At 39.9% G+C, this 23,304-nt stretch overlaps 1 protein-coding gene and 1 long non-coding RNA gene across 2 annotated transcripts; both read right to left on the minus strand.

The window, feature by feature from the left end:
• Positions 1 to 1,862: 1,862 nt before the first annotated feature.
• On the minus strand, positions 1,863 to 2,261 carry LOC113084448 (uncharacterized). Its single transcript, XR_003283743.1, has 3 exons — positions 2,221 to 2,261; positions 2,085 to 2,147; positions 1,863 to 2,002 (listed from the first exon to the last, which is right to left on the minus strand). It is a non-coding gene; the product is annotated as an uncharacterized LOC113084448 (long non-coding RNA).
• A 10,249-nt stretch (positions 2,262 to 12,510) lies between these two features.
• Positions 12,511 to 22,486, minus strand: LOC113084447 (alpha-2-macroglobulin-like). Its single transcript, XM_026254837.1, has 34 exons — positions 22,306 to 22,486; positions 21,953 to 22,136; positions 21,734 to 21,890; positions 21,564 to 21,616; positions 21,459 to 21,479; positions 21,164 to 21,329; positions 20,997 to 21,081; positions 20,817 to 20,931; positions 20,592 to 20,712; positions 20,367 to 20,476; positions 20,132 to 20,302; positions 19,297 to 19,521; positions 19,006 to 19,215; positions 18,780 to 18,929; positions 17,935 to 18,060; positions 17,761 to 17,854; positions 17,202 to 17,316; positions 16,768 to 16,993; positions 16,246 to 16,369; positions 16,056 to 16,177; positions 15,921 to 15,972; positions 15,303 to 15,386; positions 15,030 to 15,206; positions 14,849 to 14,924; positions 14,617 to 14,773; positions 14,468 to 14,542; positions 14,138 to 14,300; positions 13,885 to 14,069; positions 13,578 to 13,796; positions 13,372 to 13,493; positions 13,047 to 13,128; positions 12,879 to 12,962; positions 12,694 to 12,799; positions 12,511 to 12,609 (listed from the first exon to the last, which is right to left on the minus strand). Exons 1-34 carry the CDS (start codon positions 22,380 to 22,382, stop codon positions 12,569 to 12,571), a joined length of 4,275 nt encoding a protein of 1,424 aa, XP_026110622.1. The 5' UTR covers positions 22,383 to 22,486; the 3' UTR covers positions 12,511 to 12,568.
• Positions 22,487 to 23,304: the final 818 nt, after the last annotated feature.

Raw genomic sequence — 23,304 nt, forward strand, 5'->3', positions numbered from 1 at the left:
TCCAGACCAGATGGTGGATCAGCACCTAGAAAGGACCTCTACAGCCCTGAAAGACAGCGGAGACCAGGACAACTAGAGCCCAGATACAGATCCCCTGTAAAGACCTTGTCTCAGAGGAGCACCAGGACAAGACCACAGGAAACAGATGATTCTTCTGCACAATCTGACTTTGCTGCAGCCTGGAATTGAACTACTGGTTTCGTCTGGTCAGAGGAGAACTGGCCCCCCAACTGAGCCTGGTTTCTCCCAAGGTTTTTTTCTCCATTCTGTCACAGATGGAGTTTCGGTTCCTTGCCGCTGTCGCCTCTGGCTTGCTTAGTTGGGGTCACTTCATCTACAGCGATATCGTTGACTTGATTGCAAATTAAAACAGACACTATTTCAACTGAACAGAGATGACATCAATGAATTCAATGATGAACTGCCTTTAACTATCATTTTGCATTATTGAGACACTGTTTTCCAAATGAATGTTGTTCAGTGCTTTGGCGCAATGTATTTTGTTTAAAGCACTATATAAATAAAGGTGATTGATTGATTGATTGATTTAACACGTCTTTTAAAACCGCATATCGCAAATGTGACAAACCGCGGCTCTGCGCTTAGCACAGAAAACATTCTGTGCATAGCACTTAGGTTTTTTGCGTCTGGCCATTTTTTGTACAGTGTGGGCGATTCAGAGCATGTGGGAAAGGCAACTGTGTGTAGAGCCGTTCGTACAGTGTGTCTGGCACTTAAACAGTTGTTACCCACGTTTGTACAGTTCCCTGGCCATAAACCTCTGCTTGTTATTAAAGACGAATTCCACAGAGAGGCAGGTTTGTCCTTTGTAGTAAAATATATGACGAATATTTAATATTTAGTCATATTATTAATATCTATACATGTATTCATTATGCACACACTTCATACTTCCATAACTTTCTGTTTCAGGGTTTCCAAATGTAATTGGGTGCATTGATGGCACTCACATTCCTATTAAAGCTCTATCAATAAATGAGGGAGACTATGTTAATAGGAAATCTATTCATAGTATCAATGTGCAGGTAACAACTTAGTTTTTTCCCCTTCTTAAAATCATCAAAGTCATTACTTTTTCCACTAACTATAGGTAATATGTGAGACAACCCAAATCATCACCAATGTCAAGGCAAAATGGCCAGGATCTGTGCATGATGCCAGAATTTTCCGCGAGTCATCATTATGCCAGACATTTCAGCAGGGTATGATTTGCTTTATACAATTTTTGTTTTTACTATATTTGTGTTGTACACTTCAATCATTACAGGACAGTACAATGGTTACTTGCTGGGGGACAGAGGATACCCTTGTCTGCCCTATTTAATGACACCCTACCCTGAACCTGAGCCTGGACCACAGACACGGTTTAACCTGGCTCACAGCCGAACACAGGCCAAGGTGGAGATGACTATAGGGATCCTCAAATCTCGGTTTCAGTGTCTGCGTGGGCTCCAGGTTAGTCCAGAGAGGGCATGCAACATTATTGTGTCTTGTGTTGTGCTTCACAATATTGCCACTGTAAGAGGAGAGAGCCACCCTCCTTGTATTGAGGAAGATGGCCCAGAGGAACACCGACAGATTTTAGATGCCAACAGAGACGGAAGACTTTTGAGAGACAGGATTTGTCAAAATTACTTTTATTAGTTTTTTTTTTTTGCACTGGTCTGCCAGGCAGTTTATTTCTTCATTTCCTGAAAAACAATAAAAGTAAAATTCATTAAAATGTTTTTTTTATATATTGCTTTACACATACATACATGCATACATACATACAGACAGACAGACCACTTTTAACATGCAACAGATTAATATTCAGACAAGTTCTCACCTTAAAGCGATTCTCAAGTAATTCTATTTCAAGTGCTGCTTTTTTAATGAGGAGCCTTTTCTCTTCCATTTGAAGCTGTATAAGGTCCATCTCCATGTCACTTTTTCTTATTTGTTTTTGAAGATGGACCTTATACAGCTCCTTTGCTGGCAACTAAGGTGGAAAAATGTAATAAATGAGATTGTTTGGTCAGACAATAAAATTCAAATATGGACACATGGACACAAATTCTTACCCTGCTTAGATTGTGTGCTGAGGCTGAAGGACCCTCATCTGTGGGCAAATCCCTAGGTATGTACTATGAAAGGACAATGACAGTTTGTTACTCTAATGCAAAAAGGGGCCATACATCATAATGGCATGCATCATACCTCAGTGGATCTACCAGCATTGTCCACTTCGGTCACAGCAGATCATCATCTTCATCATACAAGAGAAATATTCAAGTATACATTATTTAAAAAAAAAAAAAAAAAAAAAAAATCCCTAAAAGTACCTGACAACAAATCATTTACAACTGTGACAGACTGTGTTCTTTCTGGAGAGTCCAATAATACAATCCGTCCATCAGTATCTATAAGAACACACAACCCGTTAAATTCTCAATATTATCAAAGAAAATAATACATCATATGCAGTTAAATAAAATAAGCCTACATAAAAAATTAATCTTGTTCAAAAAGCCTTTAAGTGACAGTAGATAGTAATTTATCAGGACAAAAAATGAAAACAAATCATAGAGGTAAACTTACATTTCACCCTTTTTTCACCATCACTTGTGGTGCATAGTATGTGTGATGAAGTGCCCCCTGGAATGCCAGCAACCACTGGTCGCCCTTTATTAAGGGACAGAGCCAGCTCCTCAGATGGGGTGAGGGGAGGTGGTGGTGGCCCCCCGCCAGTTAGACGGGCTTCAGTCTTCTTTCTGTTAGCTGCATGACAGAATGAATATACTAAATCCTGTTATAATAATAGTTCAGTAATTGTGTAATCAAATATTACCTTTTTGCAGAATGTTTTTGTGTTTCATTTTGACTTGGCTTAAAGTTATTGTGGCTCCAGAAGGATTACACATTATTAAATAAGAAATATACATTATTATTTCAAGCTAAAGAAATAAATGGCAGGAAAAGTAAATGCTTTCATCGTGATTTAACATATTTAAAAGGATGTATAAGTCATACTTAATTATTTTGCATTTCAATAAAACGGGAGCCAATACCAAATTTGTAATTTAATACACTCACGCATTTACTCTGTCCATTATTTTTTGCCAAGCCAGCTCTCTTGCTTTAGCCGATGCAGCTGTATTGCTTCTTTTTAATATTCTTGGCTTAAACTCCTCATAAGCATGCATTAAAACTTCCAACTCAGCCTCTGTGAAATACGACGCTCTCTTTTTTTCGCTTTGAGTTTCCATGGTGATTCGTGAAATCGGCGATCCATTGAAAATGTCTTTATACATGCACCGTGCACGCGCATTAACTCTGGGTAACCAGTCAGAGGTTGATTAAACTAACTCTTCTCAGGTGTTTTGGAACCGACATACTCATGGTATGCCTGTTTGGGGTAAATCAACCCAGAGGTTTTAGTTTATCAAATGGTAAGTTCACCAAGCTTTCTGGAATATATACCCCCCAGTAAGAGACTACAGCTCATCCTTTAATTATACAAATGTCTCGTTAAAAATGTCTACAAATTGATACAACTGATCTGAGATCAGAGACAATCAATGGTTCGCCGCTGGGAGGCGAGCTCAACCAATACGGAATGTAAATATACTATGTAAAATATATTAATTTCCGATATTGCATGTATATCTACATATTTTTAGAAATGTAAATAAATTTTAAAACATTCAAATATTCAATTAATGCTTCTTTTAACTGTACATTGCATATAAGTAAATAAACTTAATGTTCACATAATATATTGTAAATAAATCTACAAATATATATATACACACACACACACGCACACTCATATATATATATATATATATATATATATATATATATATATATATATATATATATATATATATATATATATATATATATATATACACACACACATATACATATATATATACACATACCTACATACACACATATATATATACACACACATATATATATATATATATATATACACACATGTGTATGTGTGTGTGTGTATGTGTTTTTATTTTATATAGATTATAATTTGCCCCTTAATAATGAATCAAACAGAAACAAAAATCTCCAGACAATGCAACTTAAAAAAAGTGAGAATATTAATTGAATTGACATTCATCAACACCAGTTCAGCATGAAACAACAAACAAAAAGTATGTTTCTGGCACATAGATTAAGCTTCTGCTGCCCATACAATAACCCCACCACCACCATGGGCCACTCGTTGACATCAGCAAACCGCTCACCCACACTGTCTGCCATCTGCCATGTCCAGTGAAAACCGGGATTCATCCGTGAAGAGAACACCTCTCCAAAAAAAGCATTTGCCCCCTCAAGTCGGTTACGACGACGCACTGCAGTCAGGTCGAGACCCCGATGAGGACGACGAGCAGCAGCTGAGCTTCCCTGAGATGGTTTCTGTCAGTTTGTGCAGAAGTTATTTGGTTCTGCAAACCAATTGTTGCAGAAACTGTCTGGATGGCTGGTCTCAGACGATCTTGGAGGTGAAGATGCTGGATGTGGAGGCCCTGGGCTGGTGTGGTAACACATGGTCTGCGTTTGTGAGGCCGGTTATATGTACAAATTATCTAAAATGCCGTTGGAGACGGCTTATGGTAGAGAAATGAACATTAAATTCACAGGCAACAGCTCTGATGGACATTCTTGCAGTCAGCATACCAGTGGCACGCTCCTGTGCAATAATCATGCTGTCTACTCAATATCTATATGTATCACCTGTGAGGTGGATGATTATCTCAGCAAAGGAGAAGTGGTGTAACGTTACCTAAGCTAGTGGCTATATAACAGAACACAAATAAATGTAAAAGTATTATATGCTCAGTTAGGGGCTGAATAACAATTGTATAAAAAAAACAATCGCACCAACAATGTAACGAACACATTGTGAAGCAATTTACACCCACCACCTAAAGAAGAGAAGCACCTGAGACAATGGATAAAGGCGCTAAATTTGAAGTGCCCACCCTAGCGCTCTTATGTGTGTTCATAACATCTCATGGACAGGAAGGCGACTGACGAACACTTTTACCCCGAGAAATGGCTCGACTACGATGTAAAGAAGTCACGCCGGGGCCTGAAAAGGTTGTCAGATTTGGGTAAGCTAACCTTAACTTAACTAGCTATGTGTTTGCTCGCCTAAGAGATTAGATTTATGAAGTCCGTTCTATGAATACATATCAATTTGCACTGGCTACTAATAACTGCTCGCATAAAATTCAAGGAATTGATGTTTGCCTACAAAACTACCACTAGCTCTGCATCCATTTACCTAAATTCATTACTTCAGACTTTAGACACCATTTAGAAGCTTGCGTTCTGCAAGTGAACGTCGCTTGTGTGTGTGTAAAGACCTCAAACACTAACTTGTATACTGTTTTGTTTCTAATGCATCTCTCTCTCTCGCACACACACTGTTCTAAGTTCGGGTCCAATCATATATTAATTCTCGTAATATATTTTAAGTACTAATGTAAAAATGTTTAATTATTTCCACAGATGTATTGATGACCGCCAGTGATGCAGTGGACAACTGTGAGGGTGATCAGATCCACATGCCCCCAATCTTGCTGAAAGTCACCAGAAGTTACCTGCTGTAATTGTTATTTTTACGAACCTTTACAGTGTCACCTGACATTACCTGCTGTGAAAAGTTTTTATTTATTTATCTTAATTTGATTTTTTTAATCTATAATCTCCGAATTGAAGGAATAAGTCATGTCAAGTTTGCAAGTTAATTCCATCTTGGTTTATTACATATGGAAATTAAATGTTGAAATTTTTCAAACCCAAAACACAGTCTGTCTCTTGTTTAAAACAACTGATTTAAAACAAGTTATTTAATATATTTACAGTCTTCACTCACACCCTCTACATCCCACCCCAATTACCCTCGCTGTGTAACAGTACACGACCCACTTTCTCACTATGTAAATACTGGTAGGCCTCTGTACTTTTATAATTTTTCCTTGCTGTTCCGTCAACTCCTTCTGACAGGATGAAGTAGTTAAATATATAATGTTAGGTTACCTCTGGCCACTTCTTCAAATCATCTAACGTTACCTCTGTTAACAGCGACGATGGATGGGACAATTTGAGACCATTTGATCGTCGTAAAAAGTTTTCATCGTACTTTCAATTTATAACATTTACGGTATTAAAGTTCTTTGTCATTTCGTCACAGTTATAGCTAGCTATAAACAATCGTACAACTACTGAACTAGTTACCTGATGTGCCGTATCAGTTTAGCGGGAGTCGGATGACAAAATGCGGAAATGCGAAGTATTAAAAGTGGGTGGGGCGTAATAAGGTGAATAGCAACAATATAGTAGAATATACTGGATATACTGATCCAAGATGGCGCCATTGTGGGTGGCTTGCCGTCTGTCGCTCAGTGCAGCACTGAGTTTGTCTGTTTTAACCCGTTTTATGCTATGTCTAATGCATTGTGCTTCATCAGTCTTAACCTATGATCGATATTATCTTTTAAATCTCTTTTATCAGCGGTTATCAGACCGATGTGTGTACTTCTAACATGTTTGGTTGGTAAAAATAATTGTTGTAAATTCAAATCAGTGAGTATTCCGTGTCTAGAAAGGATGCATTCTTGAGTCTATAAGGTAACAATAATATAATTTTGTTTGAAAAGGGTTTGGCTAAAAGAAAAATTTGGTTTTGTCAATATTAGGTATAGGGTTAGGGTAGGGTTAGGGTTAGGGCTTATACTATATTGACTGGTTTAAATAGAAGTACATTACTAAAAAGAGACTACAATACAGACTAAATGTCATCTGTTTTCATGGACTAAAATAAAGACGAGCATGACTAGATGACTATAGCTGTGTCCCAAAGTTGAGTGTATGCACTTCGAAGGCCACGGACTTCGAAGACTGGTCTCCGAAGTGCACGAAGGGCCCTCCGAAGTGCGTGGATGCTCCGCCTTCGCAGGATTTCCTAATTCCTCCACCAGGTGTTTCCTATTAGCGCTCTGTCGCATAGCAATGGTGCGAGCGGAGCACTGACGAGAGGACAATCCTGCCAGGAGAGGTGGAGCCAGAGCGGTTTTTGTTTTTATGTTTTACGTCAAAGTGGAGAAGCCTCCGGCATAACCAAGACCGAGGCCAAGTTACACTGATTTGCTGTCGGATTAAAGCTTTAAATGCAGGTACTGGTTTGTAACGTACTTGAATAATTTAACGTTAATGATACATATGAAAAACTACAAAATACACGAACACACATCAGTTAAAATGCTTACTGATCTTACAAAGGTGCGAATTTATGTAATTTATTGTCTTGACCATGGTGATCATATGTAGACATGTTTGCAACTTGTTTTTATTAAGCAGTTAAGCATGAAAATAAAACTGAAAAAAGCGCATAGTATGAACAGTGCTCTGTTTGATTTTAATATTCAGACAATAAATGTTGTTACTTTAATCAGAGGTGGACTGTAAGGAAGTACTTTAAGTTAAGTTTACTCAAATAAACAAATATAAAGTACTGTGTTTTATTTTTCTCATAGACAGCAGCACTACAAAAATATGGTATTTTACAACATAATGCATTGTTGTAGATTAAACTACCCAACAGTGCATTAGTAGGCAACTTTAAATTGAATACATTGAAACTTTTTTGGAAATTAAACAAATTGTTTTTCAGAACAATACTGTACATACCTTTACTTTTACTATGTAGTAAGTAGTATACAAGATAATACTTCTACTTAAAGGTTAGTTCAGCAAAAAATGACAGGATCTGTGATCCTTTGCTCACCCCGTTTTTCCAGATTTGTAATTTTCCTTTTTGGGTTAACTGTCCCTTCAGCTAAGGTTTTAAACATGACTAGTAGATTTTAGCCAATATGGTATTGGTAGTTATTAAAAGTAGTTTACTTAAGTAGCTCAATATTTCTTCTACTAATTACATTGTCATGGAGCTAAACAATTTATCTTTTCCTTCTTTCCCTAAATCAGACTGTACCCCTGTACTGCAGGATGAAGCTGAATGTGGCAGTGCTGGACAGGTGTTTAATGGTCTTGGCCCTGAGAGTGCTGCTGGATCTTCTGAGAACAGAATGCCAACAGTGATGGTTGCCACAGTCCAGACCCTGGTGTTTCTCTTCTGTCCGCCAGTGGTACATCATAAAGATGGTCTCCAGAGTGTTTGACATGTGCCTCATTCCACTGTCACTGCATTGTCCTCCAAGTGTCTGCTTCACCAAGAGATTCACCTCCTGAAGACCTCAGAACACATGGAAGCAGTTCTGGGCTTAAACTGATGTTGTTTTTCTGATTTTAAACCTAAACTATGCTGTAATTGGTTGTAAAAAGTACTTTCAATTATAGAGCAATTTGTTTTAATGTGTAAAAAAAATTTACAGGGTGAAAAAATAAAATAATGTTTTGAGAAAAAAATATATATTTTTTGTATATAAAAATAATGTATATAAAATGTTTATTTACACGTGAATATGCAAAATATATATATATATATATATATATATATATATATATATATATATATATACAAAATGTACTTATTTACAAAAAAATTACACATAAAAAAATAATAATGTATACAATTTACACCACAAAAATAAACTACAGAAATTAGGTTGTTTCATTGACAATATGATATTTAAAAAAGATACTGAAAAACTGTAATGCACCCATTTTTCCCAACTGTTTTCTCTTGACTAATGAAGAATATATTTAAGCATTCTCTCAAGAGAGCGCTCTCTCTCTCTCTCATTCTCTCTCATTCATTCATTATCTCTCTCTCTCTCACTCTCTCACACATTCTCTCTCTATCTCTCTCTCTCTCTCTAGTTTGATGTCCTCCCTGAGCAGCTCCACTCGCTCCCTCACCTGTCCCAGGACACTTACCAAATAAACCATGCTTGTTAACAACGACAGCACAATGAATTTCAGCAATAAATTGTCTATTAACTTTGTATTAAGTCTTTCCCCAGCAGGCTCACTTTCTCCAGAATAGTACTAAAATGAGAAAATGGAAACACAAAAAAAAAAAAAAAAAAAAAAAACAAAGAGATCTTAACATTAGAAAATATGACAAAGCAGGACATGCATACAAAATACTGAAGTGCTAACATTTGTAGACATCTTTTGCATGACAGCACTTCAAAAACACAACAAAGGGAAAGACAATTGCCTTATACTATATATAATTTTGACTTGACTGTCTTATTGTTTGTGGGCTTTATGTAAAAAAAAAAAAAACACTGCCTTGTTATTTGAATATAAACACCGTCATCGTATGCACGCAAGTGATTCTGGGATATGGCAGGGTGCGAAGTGTCCATCACATGTACACTTAGTTTTCATGGGAACTGAAGGGCGCATTTGAAGTCGCCTTCGAAATTCGTCAGCCTTTGTCGCGCCACGGTGATGAATTCGCACTTCAAATGCGCCCTTCCAAGTGCCCATTCTGACTTTGGGACAGCTTACGTCGTGACGCTGTGACGCAATCACACTCCACCTCCGCACTTCGGAGTCCACGCACTTCACTTTGGGACACCCTTCGTCACGCTGCTGTGACGCATTCGCACTTCAAATGCGCACTTCGGAGTCCACGCACTTCACTTTGGGACACAGCCTATGAGTCACTGCATCACAATCACTTTGCCACACCTGCACCTCATTCATCAGCCAATTTCCTTGCCACACCTGCACCTCATTTATACACACATATAATCACTCTTACTCACTCTGAAGTCTTGTTTAGCCTGTCTGACATTTCTGAGCGGTTTTCCCCTGTGTTTGTTGTTCCCGTGTGGAATTGGACTGTGTATTCCACTCTGATTTTTCTGCTGCATGCCCCGATATCCACTTGTTTCTGGTTTTGATTCTGGTTATCCATGACACACCTGACGTTATTCCTGATTTCTGCCTGAAATTAAAACTGAAATTAAAACAGGCTGCCAAAAACAACACCATTCATTATGCTCCACCTCCCTTACTGATGTTGAAACCTGACTGTCTACACCGTTAGCCATGCTCCCTACAGGATAGAAGGCTTTTGCGTGGAGGTGGAGGTGTCTGTACGGGCCATCTTCATTTGCTATCTGATGCAAAACTGTCTATGGATTCTTCTGAACACCCACCTTGGTTTAGGATTTTTGTTTTTTTAGTTCACCATTTACTATGGGATGAGGTGGAGGTTTGACCTCCATATAAAAAGACATGTTTTCCTGCTGTCCCATTGCTTCAAATTAATATAATAGTTTTGAACTGTAGTTGTTTGCACTGGAAGTGTACAAGCCTCTTTTGGTTGCACAGATTTATTGATTATTGAGATTTTAATGTTCATGTTTGTTGTGCAGTTGATTTTTTAGCAATGGCATTTATTAACCTTTTAGATGCTTTTGATTTAACTCTTCAGGTCACTGTACTCATTCATCAGCATGGCCATACACTTGATTTAGTGTTAACATATGGTTTCTCTCTGTGTGACCTAGAGGTGTGTAAAAATGGTTTCTCTGATCATAAGACTTTGTTTAATGTTGATTGTCGAAATTATTTCTTCTGCTTGCTGGTCTCTGCTCATTATCCCTACTACAAAATAGAAGTTTGTCCACTGCTTGAAACACAGGGCATGCATCCCACCGTTTTTGCAAATTGTAGGCCCATTTCAAATTTGTCATTCATTACAAAAATTCTGGAGAAAAAAGTTCTTGAAAAATAGCAAACTTCTCTAGCTGACAATATGATCTTTGAGGTATTTCAGTCTGGTTTCCGAAAATATCACTCTACTGAGCATGCAGATATTATGGGCTGTTATTCCATTGTAATGCTGACTATACACAAGTTTATCTGCCCATAAAATGGAATTCGGATGGACTGATCTGACTTAAATCGGAAGCTATTGTTTTTTGCCCTTGCCTCGGTACTGGGCTCTAGTTTTTTTCATCTGCGCTCTTTTTCCAAAATTAAATCTTTCCTATCTAATGATTCTCTCGAAGTTGCTATTCATGCCTTTACAACATCCAGGCTAGATTATTGCAACTCTCTTTTTTATGGGATTTCCAAGAATCAAATCTCTAGATTACAAATTGTTCAGAATGCAGGAGCACGTCTTTGGAAGGATGCAAAAAATTTGATCATGTGACAACTCTTTTGAGATCCCTTCACTGGTTACCTGTCCAATATAGAATCGACTAAAAATTTTTACTATTAGTCTACAAATCCTTAAATAATCTTGCACCATCATATTTATCATATTTACTCCACCCATATACTTCAAAGCGAGAACTGAGATCAGGAAACAAATCCCTCCTTAATATTCCTAGAACCCGCTTGAAAAAAAGGGGGAAATAGAGTTTTTGAAGTGGTGGGCCCTACCTTATGGAATATTCTTCCTATTCATCTTAAAATGGCTTCCACTTTATCGGAGTTTAAAACAGCGCTAACAACATATTTGTTTGGAGTAGCTTTTAATGTGTGATATACTTGAACTTATCTTTTAATGCACTTTAATTGATTGTTGATAGTGACGTTGTTGGTTAGTATGTATTTTGTCGTGATTACTGTAAAGCACTTTGGTCAGCTAAAAACCAGAAGTAAATGTGCTCTAGAAATAAACTTGACTGGATGCCCTCTTGGCCTGTTTGACAGATGTAAAGGCATTGTCACTAAACTTCAAGAATGTAATTGATGAAAAAACCCACTCTCTTGGTGGGTTGTCATGTGTTAAGATGTAAAACATTTAAGTGTGGTACTTCATGAATGCCTGATGTTTTTAAAATTGCAGGTCCTAAAGTGAAAACTTTACTTTTACAAAACTTGTGCCTTTATTGCCTCTAGAGTAGATAACTGCAACTCACTGTATGCTGGGATTAGTCAAACATCTTAATCTAGTACTAGTTCAAAATGTGGCAACTAGACTTTTGACAGGGATTCATGTGCATTAGAGTGGACTTCATTTTACTACTGGTCTATTAAGTCACTAAATGGTATGGCTCCCTCATATACATTGGATTTATTATGCACGATGCAACTAGACTTCTTCAGTCCTCCAAAGACTCTGGTTTATCCCCAAGACAACACTGAGTGGATCACACTGGTTTCAAATTGCACGAAGACTCTGGAATCATCTGCCAATTTTTATTAGAATGGCTTCATCTGTGGCCAGTTTTAAATCCTAAATTAGAAACCTAGCTGATAAGTAAGGCCTTTAAATCTGGTTGAAGAACTTAATCTTTGCAGTATTTGTAGAGCACATTGGTCAACACTGGTTGTAAATAGTGCTATAGAAATAAAACTGCCATAGTATTTTGATTTCATATGTTGACCAGCAAGAGAGTCCAAAGTAAAAGCCATTGCAAGAAAAAAAAAAAAAAAAAGCCACCATGCAAGAAACTCATATCACAGGGTTAAAAAGGAACCCATTAACTGAGTTTAAGATGTCCAGCTTTAGACATGGCATCTGTTCAACAAAGAGGCAAGTTATTTTAAAGGAGTTTTATTTTGTTCATGCATCCTGTAGCCAGAAATGAAGCAGAAATCATGGACAGGGAGGCATATATGTGGTCTCAAACCCATCACCTGTAAGTGAAAGGAACAAGAAGTCAGCTTGACACGTGTGCAACCGGGAATTAAGCCTAAAAGCACAAGTCACTGAATGCATACTTGGCTGATAGTAGTCATAAACCTCAACGACCGCCGGCTTGAGATCCTGCACTGCAGGACCCGGTTTCAGTTGTAGCCTGTAGGTCATGGGGACACCCTTAGGAACCTGCAAGACAGAAGGGATGGAGAAGCACATAAGCAGATATGAAGGAGTAGATAGAGAAGCTACCCTGTGCACACCTCACCCCTTTCAGATACACCAGCACATGGTCATCTCCAGCATCAACCCGCTGCACTAGTGGAGCAAATGAATCTGGTGGAGATCCAAGCTGAGAAGGAAAAATGGTTTAATATCTGAAGTGGCTTCAAGCACCTTGGGACTTTAAATACGAGTCCTCTTAAAACATACGAACCAGTGATGTATCTGCTGTGAAACCTGACAGGAGTTTAATATCCACAATAACCATGTTCGTAGTTGGTTTTGCACCATTGTACCTAAATGAAGAGGTTTCAAAGTTAAAATAAGTAATTGGGTGCATCTATCAAGATGGCTTAATGTTGCTCAGGGGTGGCATTTAACCCAACACACACATCGTATGCCTGGATATTGAGGCCAGAGTTGGGAGAGAACTACATTTAGACTGGCTTTCATGTGACCATTACAGCGTAAGCACAGAGAAGTCTTGACTCAGCTGTGTAAAGAGTTAAGGGTCAAACAGGACACAAAGTGGTTCTTACGTCACAGTGATGTTCAGCATGAGATCAGCTCCACGCACTTTGCAGTCTCTTGCCACCTTCACTTCAACACCAAGTGTACTGGAAACTTTAATGGGTGTCGGGATGTTGTAGAAACACGCAACCTGGTGTAGTACATAAAAACCCACACATGACAAGAACTGGGACAAGCATAGGAGGTAGAAGTCAAGCAGATGAAGTTTACGAACCTGCACAGACACGCATGTGGAGCCCCTCGCTTGAACACTATATCTGCCAGGAACATTCTTCAGCCGCTTCTCCTGATACAGCAGCCTGTTGTTCCGATTCACATCAAAGTTATACACCTCTCCTGCCATAGAGGACTGTAAAGTAACAGTGCTGGAGCCCTCCAGGCTGAACACTTTAGTGGCAAACAGAGACAGAGCATGAAGAGCCACCACAGTGTCCTAAAAATAAACCAGAGGTTTAAAAAAAAAAAAATAAAAAAAAAACCCTCAGACATCATTTGTGCTCCTATTTGGTGTGTGGTCTCACCTGGGTGGAGGAAAAGCCTCCATAAGGATTCTGCTGGGGCACAAGCCAGTTGACAATGCGGTTAGCATAGCTCAGATCAGTGGTCGTGAGAGGCTGTACAGAGAGAACCGCTAGCAGCACATACGAGCTGATCTCCACCGCCAGAGTGTCACCAGATGACGTCTGAGACCAGTGGAGCTTGTTGCCTTAGGACAAGAGAGGACAGAAAGTTGATGCCAAAGAACCTGAACATCAAGAGACTAGTGAACCTCACCTTCAGAAATGGCAATGTTCTTCAAGGCAGTTAAAAGCCGAGCTCGAGTGCTGGTCTCTCCAGCCAGACTGAAGGTGTAGGCGAGCAGAGCCGTCGTGTAAGTGTTTCCCAGGTTCCCAACGACAGGCCTCAAGCAAGACAGAGCATTGGTGATGACCGGATCCTGAAAGCAAAGCAGAAAGTGTCACTACACCAGTGGTTCCAAACAAAGTTCCTGGAGGCCATTTAAGACAGGGAAAACATGCAATGTTGAGGGGTCTCCAGGAATGACTGGACTACACAACTGGAAGGTCAAGGAGCTTGTATAAACAACTGGAAGACATGTTTTACCGTGACAAGGACGCCCATTTCAAGGAGTGATGCAACAACGTAGCCTGTCATGGTCACAGTATCACCAACACCACCCTAAAAACGGAGCAGCATGACGCTTTGTCAGACAGACTTCAGATCAGTTACACCACATTTAAAGAAACATGCACCTTCATGTCAATGTGGTACAGGGTTCCCTCTTGCATGAAACAGCCATCTGAACCCTGCTTGCTGATCAACCAATCCTGTGCACTCTTGAGGACACTGGGATCAATGAAGATGAAACGCCTTGCTAGGCCAAAAGACCTCATGACGAAGGTGGTCAACCTGGCCATGAAAAAAAAAAAAGCCACATTAAAAGTCCCAATTCAATGCACAATAAAAGAACGGCATGAAACATACCATGTATTGGAAGCATCGTAGCCAAATGTGCTGTATGAACCATCACTGTGCCTGTAGTTTAGCTGTCCTTGGTATCCTGTTCAAGTTAAAAAAAAAAAAAAAAAAAAAAAAAACCTTGGTCAGGATTCACATTACACCAAATGAACTCCGAGTAGGACTTGTAGGATTCGGTCATCTGTACCGCTCTGAAGGTAACCAGTGGCAGTCTGTCGGATGGTTGGGGTGAGCTGCGCAGTGCCTTCCAGGTACTGCAGGATGTAGATATTGGGAGCAAGAGTTATCATATTTTGTTCTCCACAGCCAGATGGCATCTGTAGCAAGCCATCAAGATTATTTAGCGCACGACCCATTATGTCCCCTAAGAGGTACAAAAACAAATCAAAAACCCTTAGAAACCAAAAGTTAATTTGCTGAACATCTCCGGGTCCACTTCCCCCTTAATGAAGTGCCTTACCAAGGACTGAAACTGAGCATTTGGCAGATCCCTGGATCACATTTCTTGGAAACATCAGAGACACATCTTCTGAAAGGACGCTCCCTGTGGACCAAAACAGAACAGGGACAGCACTGTGTTCAGTGACAAGTGTAAAAGTGCTTCATAAATAAGGAAGGAACAGATCAGCACAGAGCTAGGCTACACCAGTTTTACACACACTGTCTGCAGACCACTTGCAGCCCGTGTGGGTTACGTATACAGTGCAGAAGCCAGACTCGTGCTTTCACATAGGACTCATTTGTAGTCTGCTATGGATCCACGGTTGTTTGGGTCCTCACAGTACTTTAACAAATCACAGCCTTTGAGTTTAAACTCAAACGTCGCATTTATGCATTTGACTTCTAGGATTGTATACCAAGTTGCAAAACACTTAAAGCATACAGCCTACATCTTGCGCTAAAGCCAAACGTTTTTACCATGCACTGATAGACCACAACCATGTACAGTGGGAACGCTAGTCCATTAACACTGGTGTACTCAAACCCAAAACACTACATAGCAGACAAGGTGTGAAAAACCAGGCACTACAGTTTACAAGGAGAAAATCACTTCAAAAGTCACTGAGTGCAAACAAACCCTTTGGACAAAATAACCAACTCTGGGTGAAGATCCTTTCAACTCCTTCAGGCTATAAAAGGAGCAGAAGTGCACCAAATCAGTAAAACTGCATGAGCTCCATGATCAGACTCCAGAAAGCTGGTTAACGCTTACCAGAACAAGTAGACTTTCAGTAACAATGTCAATGCGTCCTCTTGTTGGCACGGTCACAACTTCAGTGCCACATCGAACCTGGGATTGATCAGCCCGAGCACTGACAGTCACATTTACAGATCCTATAATACAGAGGGGAAGTGAGCAATAACTCACTCAATTTAGAAGAGACAAACCATGAAAAACAGACCAAGAACCGATGCGGAGAGAATCCATTTAAAGGTCTTTCTCCCATTGGCACAGAGACAGGAGGAATACGGATCATTAAAAGGTCGAAGACTGAAGTCCGAAGAAACAGCTGGAGTCACTTTAACCTGCCAAAGAATTATATTAGTGCACACAGAGTAAAGACAAGATTCTTTGAGAGTGTGATTTTGACAAGCTTCGTTTTCTGGGATATAATTTTTTGCACTAGGAACTTGGCTGGTTTAGGCCCATCAGGGAGAACGGTCAACTGAAGTTTTCCACATTTAGTTGTGGGCAGTTCGTAAACAGTGACCGAAATTAAGACTTGAAGTCATTCTTGCACATGATACTGCTTTGATGGAACACAACTCATGGAAAGGGGCTCTATTTCAAATGGCTTATTCTAACAGCATTAAAATAGGCTACATCTTACTGTGAAAGCTCGGACCATTGAGCCGCTATCAGCTTGCACATCTCAAACAATTAGAACACCCAAGACACCCGTTACACTAATATGAATCCAGACCATGATGCACTTGGACAGGTAGTTGAAGACTGTGGCCTTCAGCTCAAAAGACTCTCCACGGATAATGGAGTAAGGCAGGGAGAGCTCCAGGAAAAAGGGCTGGAAGACCGTCAGCTGAACAGGAGGAGCCAAGCCAAAGCCTTTGGAGGACACACAGAATGCCTCCGTCTCCCATGTGGTGATTGTGTCAGGAACCGTCATATTAACTCTCGTGGATCCAGTGTTTCTGAAAAGCACACCAGAAGATATAAATGAGGGGGCAGGAGAGGCAAACAAGTTTAGCCCAAGTGGCTTTAGGTCAGTGAGGTCAACCGCAGTTCCTGGGAGGACCACAGCCCAACAGAGTTCAACACACCATACACCCAACCCCCCAAAAAAACCTTTGTCCTCATGAAAATGCAAAGACCCTAAAGTGCTATAGATTCTTCACTTACCCCACTTGAGCAAGCTGCCAGATCCAGGTTTCTGGGAAGTAAGTCCTGACAGTCACGTCAATAGAGGAGCGGTCATCACCTCCAGCAAACTCGTTTTCAGGCGCCTTTAAAAACACTGAGAGAAACAAAAGAACAGCCACACTTTATACCAGAACTGCAACAGCCAATTGATTTGTTTAAGCCTATAAATAAGTGGGCAAGTCAGGACTGTGTGCCAGGATAGCCAATAGTAAAAAAAAAAAAAAAAAAAAAAAAAGTTTTAAGTGCCACAGTACAACATGTACATTTTGGGTCAGGGGTTACCCGGTGTACAACATCTGGCACTTTAGTACCAGCTTGGCTAAAGTTCTAAACAAGCCATACAGTTACCAGAATGTGATGTGTAAACCCTGATTTGCCAGAGAATGCCCATCCCAGAATTTTATTTCTGAAAGTCTGGAAGAACACTATTCAGGCAGTGGTTGTGCCACTTCACCCAGTAAAAACCTTTACAAAAAAAAAAAAAAGTGTGGGTGGGGGGAGGGTGGGATGTCTAGATCAAGAACCTAAAAAGACTTACTGCCACGGAAGTTGCGATAGTAATTCAGGCCTCTGTAGGTCAAGCAGTTAGGTTCTTGGACAGCCAGATTTGTTGCAACCTTCATCCCCACACTCTGTCAAAGCAAAGCATAAAGATGAATTTGAAGAATGGATCAGTATTCAGCGACTAAAATGACTGCAAACTACTTCCAACCTGGAAAGCTTCGTAAGCTTGGTCTGTAGGAACAGCTCGACGGGGTCGAACATTCAGGCACTCCTGTTCATCCTCAACAGGAAACGGATAATAGGATTGAGCTCGTACTGGGAGCAGGTTGAACACCTAAAAACATGGAAGGGGAGGGAAGTGTTAGGTCAAACACACCTCACGGAGCAGTTTAAGAGGAAAGCCAGGTGGACACACAGCAAGCTACCAAGTGTTAAACTCTTTAGTTTTAAGTAATAAATTTAGGCATTTGGATGAGATCAGTTACCAAGCAGAATGAAATACAACCATGGCACATTGGTGAAACAGTCAAATAAGCTCTCAGGAATCTCAGTTTCTTTTTCCTCACTCTTCAAACTGGGAACACAACTTAAAGCAAACGTACCATTTTTCATCTTTAATTTAAACCATATTTCCATTTTGAAATTCCACTTCTGCAATATGCAGTTTTTTAAAAAAAAACAAAGTTCAACCTTAGGTTGGGATTCTAAAGAATCCATGAATTATCAAAATCAAATTCTGAACCGGGTACTCGCATCTATATTCCAAAAATGGGTGTTGGCACTTAATGGATTACTGAGAAACAGATGTTTTTCCTAATAGGCATGTCAGCAATGGATGCGAATCCAGGTAAGTTTAACCAGCAATTGCATCAGAAGTCAGTGAATCACCTGGGACTGTCAAACAATAATTTGACACGTTGTATGCAAAGTAACGTATGACAAGCCACAATAGCTTTGGTCCGTCCAATTGATCCATCTGCAGAACTCAAATTCTGAGACTAAACCAGGATGTCAAGTCAAGTCTGACAAGACTAATGAAATGCACATGGATACCGCTTCAGCATTCAAACGTCTTCCTGGCTCCATGATCCGAACACTCTGATCAACAGCACTGAGGCCACACAGGGATCCTGCTTGAGCAGACACGGTCAAAACATTTCCCTCACCAGGAACAGCTGTAGGGGGAGAAAACTGCAGAGACACCTGGAACAAGAACAAGCTCAAGCTGAAGGACATGCTGCCACAACCCACAAAGTCGAGGTGCTAGATGTCCACACACCTGGTTTTGGAAACACATTTCAGTGTCAAAAGCTGCACTAGCAGCAACCACATTCTCACTGGGCAGAACACAGAAGGCCAGAATCTGCACTACTGGAGCCATATCGACACTGACAGACAGCTGGAACGACACTGTGCCACTTGGTGCATTCAGGGCCCTCACTTGAACGGTCTGAAATCCATGCAGGACGATCACTCCTTTGGACAAGACCTGACAAGAGACAGACTGGGGCATAAGAGGTGCCAAAAAGAGAACCAACAAGTGCAGTCATCAAAACCAGCATCCACTCACCATATAGACGATGTCGGCACTGTAGTCACCAGTCTCTCCAACAAAAGAATACTTGATTGTCACTGGATACTTGGCACCACATTTCAGCGGCTGCTCAAGCTTCCCTATAGTCAGTTGACTAAACGTTGGGTTTTCAGTAGCAGCTTGGAAAAGCGGCACATTCTTCCTTTCGGTACTGAAGTAGGGCGATTTAAAACCATAAAAAACCGGTGAAGTAGCACTTGCCTGAAAGAACAGAAAAGGATGAATTTAGCTTCATGCAAGATAAATCTTAATTGATAAGTGGGATCAGAGGTGGAGATTACAAATTCTACTCCAGTACTATTAAAGTGAACTTACTACATATAGTAGCACACTTCATGTACTCAGTAAAAATGAGTTGGTTAAACTTTAACAGTGGGGAGGCAAAAACGGGATAGGCTAAAGGTGTCAAACTCCAAAACCGGAGGGTAACAGCCCTGCACAGTTTAGATGTAACTGTAATTAAACAATTTAATAGGCCTGGGATAGACCTACAAAATCTGAAAATCTTTGATATACGAGACATTTTACATGAGACCTCAAGACCACCAGAATGTGGAAGAAAGTCACTTAAGACTCTGCAATTGAACGGAATCATTCAGATATTGAGTCATTGAGGAATGCCACACATTCATTGCTCAAGAGATGCAAATTTCAAATTACTTGTCAAAAATGGAACGAACAGGCAATATGTGGGTCTAAAAATATGTATCTTAACTCATGCTGCATGAGAGAAGACAAAAACCCTTATAGTAGCACAAGTAGATGCAATTCATCACCTTCCACCTCAGAATAGGATTAAGGCAAATCGTACCACCAGAGTAAGACCAGCTTTAGGGAAGTCAGCTGTGTTGAGGGAGAAAGAAGCCACTCCATTCAGGTTCGTAGTCAGATTCAGCAACAGTTTGTTGGGCCATTGGCTACCATCCAGGAGATAGACAGCCTTCCTTGCTATTGGAGTCCCGTTGAAATAAGATGCAGAGATCTGTTGAGATAGAAAGGTTAGGAAGGGGAACCAATGAGGATGTCTTAGATGTAGCTTTACTTGCCTTTCCATTGATCACTGATCCATAGTTAAAGAAACCTGGGAGGTCCAAAAATGAGACCTTGCCAACTTCAAACGTAGTGAACACGGTTGTGGATTTTGACATCATTACACCTGGGAGGAAACATTACGAATAAAGACGTACCAAACAAGTCACTGGTTTAAAAAAAAAAAAATATATAATATATATATATATATATATATATATATATTCCAGCTAGCTGCTCACCTGTTCCCGCTTCAGTGACATTCACATTAACATTGAAGGAATTTTGCAGGTTCTCTTCAAATTTGGTGGTGAAAAACTCTGACGTACTGATAGTAAGGGAAGCACAACCGGTGTTGTTCATCTGGTAGCAAAACAAAGGTGGTCAGACTTGGGTGTGGACAGGTTTAAAAAAAAAAAAAAAAAAAAAACCACACGCTAATCCTGCTCTTTAAAGTGGTCTCCTACCATTGCGGTTTTGTTAAGACACACACGAGACACACCAGGTACCACAGAAAACGGGAACGGCTCACGACACACTTCCACCAACGCTTGACCAGGTACAGGTTGCCCATACGTGTATCTGTGAGTAAAGGGTTAAGGAACAAGATCACCCAAAAAGTCAAGAATATAAGAGCTCACACTTACTTGGCACAAGCCTCAACTTTCAGTCCAACATCTCCCACACTGTACATCTGTGGTGTGGTCAAGGTGACGTCAAACTTGGGTAAAACTAAACCAGAAACCAATGCTTTAAATTAGGACCCCAGTCAGTCATCAAGACTACCCACTGCACATCATGTGTGGTAACTTACCATACTTTTTCACCTCAAAATCCTGAGAAATCATACGGTCACCAATAAAAGCCCTCAGAGCATACATCCCAACCTGAGCCTCAGGGTTTAACTGGTGAGAAAGCTGCAATATCCACCCAGTTGAGGAAACATTTGTCCACTGACCGATCCGGTTCTTGTTATTGTCCTATTTGGAGGGGAAAAGCTTGGAATGAAAAGATGCAAGCCCAAGAAAGAACAGTAAAACCACAAAGAACATGTAGAGGTAAACCAGTGTTGTATCTTTCCAAAGACTTGGTCCAGAACAAGTTCTCACCTCCACCACCACTAGACTGTACTGTAAAGACAAAACATAACATTAGGCAACTTATTTAAAAAAAAAGAAAAAATCCTGGAAGACCAGAAGCAGCTCAGGCTTTACCATTTGATTAAGAGGAACAAATTTAGCATCCATGGTCAGAACCCTGAAGTTCACTGTAGAAGAGAAACAGCTCACTTGGATTTCATAATGCACTTGAAGGTGTACAAAGTCCATTAAACTACAAGTTCTGATCACTTCTAATATTAATACAAGGGTCATTTGTATCTCACCCATTTGTCCTGGGTTGTAGATGGGTTTGTCGGTTTGGATGAAGGTCAGAGGCAGGTAACTTCTGAACAGGACTTTCCTCTCTTCAGTCATTTTGAAGAACCTCCCTTGAAGAACCACCCTCACTTTCTGCACTAATTCTCCATCTACCTTTGGAGCCTGTAGAGAAACACTTTAATACAGGAAAGAAAGAACACTGCATGTGCCACACTGAGACAGACCTTGAAACTAAAACAACGGTGAAATGCATCTGAAGAACTCTGCTGCGCAAGCGGTGTTGTCTGGTTCTGGTCATCAACCAGAAAGATGGTCATTGCAAGACTCTCATTGGGTTTCAGAAGACTTGCACACAATTTGGCATTAGAGCCAGACTCGATCACTGCAGAAAACATCACCAAGAAGGATCTGTGGAAACAAACACGTTCAATAAAAGGTCAGAAGTCCGATCAGCACACATCCAATATAAATGTATAAGAGAAGTAGGCTCCATACTAGAGACTTTAAAACAAACTTTGAGAAATCACATTAAAACATAAAGACATCTTATTTTTCATTTCAAACCCCATTTACTCACGGTCCTGATCTCTGTCCATCAACAGCAAAGAGAAAAAGGACTAAAATGAGCCCTTTCCAAACACAAAACTGATTCATAACTGTGGATAAGGATGGTAATCCAAGACTAGAATCAAATCAAGTGCCTCTTTCAGAAACCCTGCAGTACTTCTACTGCTCTAGTTACTCTCAATCAGCTGGACTGATGACATTTATATTTAAACGCTTTTAATTGGAGGAGTTCATTGAGCTCGTTAATGTCAATAATTAACCTCCAGCTAGTGATGGGAGAAAGGAACTTTTTCAAAGCTTCGACTCAACTTCACCAATTGCTGCGCAAAATGATTCACTGTTTCAAAGTGCTCGAAACACCACACTCTAGTGACGCCTGCTAGTCAAAACTGTGTAAATGCTACAAAAACAAAACATGCAAAAAAAAGTATAATTAGAATATAATCAAAAAGTTTTATTTATTTCACTAATTCCATTAAAAAAGTGAACATTGTATATTATATAAATTCATTACACACGGGCTGATATATTTCAAATGTTTATTTCTTTTAACTTTGATGATTATAACTGACAACTAAGGAAAATCGCAAATTCAGTATCTCAGAAAATTTGAATATAACACACTAAAAAACGCTGGGTTGAGACCGCTGCGTTGGACTTTGGGTTGTTTTAATCCAAGTTTGGGTTGAAAATGAGTCTCGATTTTAACCCAGCGGCGCAGTGTTGGGAACGCGGATGTGAAGGAGAGCACGCACGTATGTCTCCGGTGCAAGCAGCCGCCATTTTCTCAGCATGAAATAAGCGAGAAGCGAGTGAGAGACTATGGTAAGTAAAGATTCAAAATGTAAAGTTATCGTTGTTTGTTTACCCGGTTGTATTAAAGGCGGAAAGTTTTATGAAAGGCAGAAACAAAGGAGCGTAACTTTTTATTTGTAAAAAACATGGACGCGGTTTTCGCCTCAGACACGGAGGACTTAACGGCCTCATTTAACGTTAATGAACGGAAGAG

This window comes from Carassius auratus, unplaced genomic scaffold (genome assembly GCF_003368295.1).
Source record: "Carassius auratus strain Wakin unplaced genomic scaffold, ASM336829v1 scaf_tig00040041, whole genome shotgun sequence".
Lineage (NCBI taxonomy): Eukaryota > Metazoa > Chordata > Actinopteri > Cypriniformes > Cyprinidae > Carassius > Carassius auratus.

Bases quoted from the DNA above. Each gene is read 5' to 3' on its own strand.
- LOC113084447 (XM_026254837.1), bottom strand. From the start codon at position 22,382: ATGAATCAGTTTTGTGTTTGGAAAGGGCTCATTTTAGTCCTTTTTCTC. The intron at 15,207-15,302 runs GTAAGGCACTTC...TGTACCTCTTAG, and splicing joins ATGCTCAGTTTCAGTCCTTG to GGGACATAATGGGTCGTGCG. The intron at 12,610-12,693 runs GTATGCATTCAG...TTTCACTTACAG, and splicing joins TTATGACTACTATCAGCCAA to GTGATGGGTTTGAGACCACA.